Source organism: Hipposideros armiger, unplaced genomic scaffold (assembly GCF_001890085.2).
Source record: "Hipposideros armiger isolate ML-2016 unplaced genomic scaffold, ASM189008v1 scaffold_443, whole genome shotgun sequence".
NCBI lineage: Eukaryota > Metazoa > Chordata > Mammalia > Chiroptera > Hipposideridae > Hipposideros > Hipposideros armiger.
Genome location: NW_017731793.1, coordinates 650,188 through 655,660, shown reverse-complemented (window position 1 = coordinate 655,660; position 5,473 = coordinate 650,188). Strand labels below are relative to the sequence as shown.

At 43.8% G+C, this 5,473-nt stretch overlaps 1 protein-coding gene across 1 annotated transcript in view; it reads left to right on the top strand.

Annotated features, from left to right (window-relative positions):
* The first annotated feature begins 2,045 nt into the window (after positions 1 to 2,045).
* Positions 2,046 to 5,473, top strand: part of PRAME (PRAME nuclear receptor transcriptional regulator) — a 6,758-nt gene continuing 3,330 nt past the window's right edge. The window contains exon 1 of the mRNA XM_019665395.1: positions 2,046 to 2,089. Within this exon, the coding sequence (XP_019520940.1) occupies positions 2,046 to 2,089 (44 nt within the window). The remainder of the gene's footprint in view (positions 2,090 to 5,473) is intronic.

The window sequence follows — 5,473 nt, the reverse complement described above, 5'->3', positions numbered from 1 at the left end:
GAATAGACCAGATCCCAAGAGGAAGGACCATGGCAAGGGGACTGAGTAATAATTTCCTCAAAAGAATCTACATCCATTTATTCAGAGTATTAGGTATCTGTTACTGTGCAACAAATTATCCCCAAAACTTAGCAGCTTAATTTGTTATTTTTATTATCATCCCACACGGTTTCTGTAGGTCAAGAATTTGGTTGCAGCTTAGCTGGATGGTTCTCACTCATGGTCTCTCATGAGTATACAGTCAAGATGTCATCTAGGGGTTCCTGTCATTTGAAGTTTCAATTGGGCCTACAGTATATACTTCAAAAGTAGCTTACCCACATGCCTGGGAAGTTTTTGATGAGATGCTTCAGTTGCTTGCCACATGGATCTTTCCACAGGACTCTTGAGTGTCTCCATGACTTGAAAGTAAGCAATCCAAGAGAGCACAAAGTAGAAGTCACAGTGTCTTTTATGACCTAACTTTGGACACACACTGTAATTTCCACAATATCCCATTGATGATCACAGAACTGCCTTATTCAGTGTGGGAGGGGACTTCACAAGGACACGAATACCAGAAGGCCAGAATCATTGTGACCATTTTGGAGGCTGGCTACTGCACTTAGGTAACTGTAAATTAGGGCAATTGGAATATACAAGCAATTTGAGGATTGTTTGGATCAGGGAAGGGGGTACACAAACAATTTGAATATTGTCGGACATAGGGTCAGAGTTGACATGATATCTGGAGATCTAAAACATTATTGTGGTCCCCTGTTAGAATAGGGGCATATGGAGAGTCAGGTGATAAATAGATTCCGGCTAACATCCAGCTCACAATGGGTACACTGTGCCATTGCCCAGTTTGCAAATGTGTAATTAGAATAGAACGTTTGAAAGTTGATGCAGTACCCACATTGGGTCTTTCATCTGTAAGATAAAAGCTATTGTGATGGGGAAGACCAAGTGAAGGCCTCTGTAACTACCACCCCGCCATCCCCTACCATACCCCACCCCATCAAGATAGTAAATAACAATACCACATCCTCAAAGGGATGACAAAAATTGTTTTACTCTTAAGGATGTAAAGAACTCAGGAGTGGTGGTCCTTGTCATCTTTCCATTTAATTCACCCATCTGTAGAAACCAGATCCATCCTTGGAGGTTGGCTGAGATGTCTATAATCTCACCCAAATAGTAGTCCCAAATGAAGCTGTTATACCAATGTGTTCTTTTTTGCTTGAGCTGATTAATAAAGCCTCGGCTATATGGTATACAAATATTAATTGGTATATGTGTTCCTTTCTATCCCTATCAGTTACTGTTTGCATTCACATGGAACAGATGATAGTATACATTTAATTTTGCCCCAGGATTATACCATTCCACCTTCTGTCATAGTCCAAAGAGATCTGAACCATCTACCATCTGGGCATCCACAGAACATAGCATTGATTCACTACTTTGATGACATTATGCTAATCAAGTTAGATTAGTAAGAAATACCTGGCATGTTGGAGGCCTGGTAAGAAACATGCTGCAAAGAAGAAATAATCTATATGAAGATTCAAGGACCTGCCACATGAGTACAGTTTTGAGCACCCCAGTGGTTGAAGGCATCCTGGGTCATATCATCCAAAGAAAAAGGTGAATTATCACGTTTTGTACCTCCTACGGTGGAGAAGGAAGCACAATGCCTGATAGAACTCTTCAAGTTTTGGAGACAGCATATTCCACATCTGGAAACACTTCTCTAGCCTGTATACTGGTTGACACAAAAGGCTGCCATGTTTGAGTACATCCCGGAGTAGGAAAGTTCTACGCAGAATAGCAAATTTCAGGCTGCGGTAAAAGTAGCCCTGCTCTTTGGGCCATAAGACTCGGCAGAATTTAGGGGACTGCAGGTATCAGTGGTAGGAAAAGGTGCCATGTGGAATTCTCCAGTTGGAGAAACACAACACAGGCTTCTAAGGGTCTGGACAGGGCTGTGAAGCTGGAAGGGGTGAATTACATGTGTTTTGTAAAACAGCTCTTGCAGTGCTGCTGGGCCCCACCAGGGGACCATGAGACATGAGGTGACCACATATCCAGAACTGCTTGTCATGAGGTAAGTTGTGTCAAACCCAAGTCACAAAGTTGGTTAGGCCCAAGAACAACTCACTGTTAAACAGAAGAATCCCACTGAGTTATAAGCTGTGACTTCCACCTGAACACTTTGTCCTCCTGTGTCCCCCATCCAGTGGATAAGGAAAGAAGCCACCATCTTGTTGGAGGAAACTGACCCAGGTCATCAGGAGGAAATAGAGGGTAGGGAGGGATATGTTTGACTCCCAAGTGATGCATTTAGGTGCATCTTGATATCCCCTTGCCCAGTTATGACAGTAAAAAGACAAGTGCTGCAACCCTAGCGAGGGAAGGCATGGCGACTAGGGGCTCAGATCCCTCAGAGATGAAGGTCTGAAACAGGCCACCTGGTAAGCTAGCAAGGACAACAGAGTGGTTAGCTGGTCATGAGAGGAATCTACAATGAATGCTGGGGGAAGGAGAAGGTGAGTATCCATTGCAACCCCAAGACCAGCTGCAGTGGTCAAGGCTATAATTTGTCCTGCCAGCCTTCCTCTTCTAAATTTCCCCCAGGATTAGAGGCCACTTTTCAGTGAGCCTCTTCCCAAACAAATGAAGTGAGCAGGCCAGCAATAAATCCTGGTTTTCATGGACAAGAAAAGTGGCTAAGATTGTTGGCTGCTCACAGGAACCAGACACCTCAGCCTTCTATCCTGTGAAGATTTCAGTGTACATCCCTAATGANTGAGAATAAACGCACACACGTGGGGACGCAAGATGGCAGCTAGAGAGATCCCCGTGACTATATTGTAACTATCAATTTGTACTTCCTAATCCCTTTGCCTTTCTCTCCCAGCTCTCCAACCCCCTCCCATCGAGTAACCACCTACCATTTGCCCACATTGAAATTACAGAGGACCATACCATCAATCTAATATTATTAAACATCTTCCTTAAAGCAGGAGTGACCCAAATCTGATCCCCAAGAGTCTCAGGGTAGAGGAAGTGAGGTAAGAAGGGCAGAGGGCTCCCTCTCTCCTAGGAAAAGGGTCGGAAAAAGAAGGGAGCAATGTTCTCAGTGTAAAATCAGGAGGGGGACATGATTGTTTCACTTTTTTTTTTTTTAGAAAAAGTGTCAACTACTGTAGAAAGGTCAGGTTGAAAGGAAATACCAGGAGAAGCATTTCACATAAATTTATCTGCGCCTGTAGAAGTGGTCTAGCCCACCCCACTGAGAGCTAAACTCCTTTATTTGAACGCATTGCAGAGGCTTTTCTCATGAAGACAAAATGTGCCTTCCTCACTATCTTCCCCACTTTCCCTCCTGGCCTATAACTAGGGCTAAGTCTTCAGAAAACACAGTAGGAGATATACTCAGGCTGAGAAGGAAGAAGAGGGACTACACCCTAAAAAAGCTACACGATCTAACCAGCATATACCAACATAGGGAATTAGATGTGTAAGACTAGATTATGAGGATGTGTGATAAAACGGGGCCAGAACATTAAGACTGGGTAAGGTCAATTCATTGATTTGGGAGCATTCTTCTGAGATACAAGATTTAACATTCTGTCAGGGATCCCCGGAGTTTGTGTGATGTGCTACTAGGATGCCTTCCAGAAGCATGAAAAAGCAATGGCCCATGCTAAGTGAGTTTGAAATTCCAGGATTGCTGTGNTGGACAAGAAAAGTGGCTAAGATTGTTGGCTGCTCACAGGAACCAGACACCTCAGCCTTCTATCCTGTGAAGATTTCAGTGTACATCCCTAATGAAGAGCTTGATAGTTGGACTTACTTCCGCTGAATGAAGGGCATGAAATTCTGCCTTCAGAAGAGGGCAGAGGCAGAGATATCCCTGAGGGTCCCAGACATGAGGCTTCCTGTGGGCTGTTCCTTCAGAGAAATAGGACATTTCAGAAGCACAGAGGATTCAAACTCATCTCAGCCACCTTAGCAACACAGGCTGTAGCTGCTTCAGAGGAGCTCTGCCTTCAGAACAATTGGTGGATTGTGACAGGGGCCTCTCCTGCCCTGCCTGCTCCACAGGCTGCCTACCAGGCCTGAGCCTCTCTCAGCAGGTGCCCCTTCTGAGTCATACATATGTGGAAAATGCTCCAGTAGAGAAGGTTCGGTCAGGTCATAATCTAGTATTTTGGTTGTTAAAATGATCATTTACCAAACCTGCCCTAGGGCACCCCTAGATTCCCCATGGAAGCAGCTTGCTATATGATGAGGGCTGAGGGCTGTTCCTGGGAGCAGCAGAGCACAGTCAGGGTAGGAACTGGAGGAAGGTTGGACCCAAGGTGTAGACTGCTAGCTATGCTGGTGGTGGAGACACACACATTTGTAGACTCCATGAGTGACTCAGTGCTGGCCATGGTCTCTGGTTCCTGCCCGGAGCCATACTTGTACTTCTCACTCCTGAGGCCTTTGCAGGTTCTGCATTTAATTTCTTACTGACTTCACCACACTCTTAGGCTTAGGTTTTGGCTTCTGTGGTCTGTGCACTAGTTCCTCTAATCCACCTTTTCCCAGATTTCAAAACTTTACTTTTTCTTGAGGAGCAGGGATGTCAATTTCATTCCATTTGTCTTTCTGGCTTTAGATCTTCTTTTACTTCATTTGGTTTTTCAGGTGGCAGCTCAGAGCACTCATGTTCAGTAGTCCAAGTGTAATCAGAAGTTCACAGATAGATTCTCCAGTGTGTCACTCCTGGAAGAAACCCTTTGTGATCCTGCTTCTTCATTAGACACTGCTTAGTTCCACTTGATAATAGTTTATTAAGGACTTTTGTATCTATACTTATACATGGAATTATACTATAGTTTTTCTTTCTCTTGTCTTTTTCTGACATTTTGTCAAAATTTTACCAGCCCCATAAGAGGAGTTTTATATTTTGTTGATTTTTGAAAAATTATTTTCTCATCTCTGAATTGCATTGAAGCATGGTAGAAAGTGAGTAGGAATGGACTTCATAGAGTGAGAAGAAGGAGGTACCTGAACATGTGGAAAGTTGTAGTTACTATTTTAGAAGCCCTGCTCACCAGAGAAGGCAAACAAAACCTCAAGACCTGACCTCTTACCATTAGACTAAGGTAAGAGATTGATTATTTTTCATGTTCCTTAAAATCACCTTGGAGGGGAGGATGACTTGGGAGAAAGTTCAATAAATTAAGTTTGGAAGAATTTATACTCTCTGAATCTCAATGAGGGGCAGAGATAAAACCCTAATTATTCTAATTTCAAACAGCTGGTATCAGGGCCAGGGACACTGAGCTGACACCATCAGAGAAAGAGCTGGAGATTTATGACTAAAAATCACAAGATGGAAGGAGGGGTGGGAATAAACTGGAGTCTCACTTCCTGCTGTGAAGGGTGGTTGAGGCCTGGGTCATCCTGGCACAACAGAAGGAGGCTGAGCATTGTG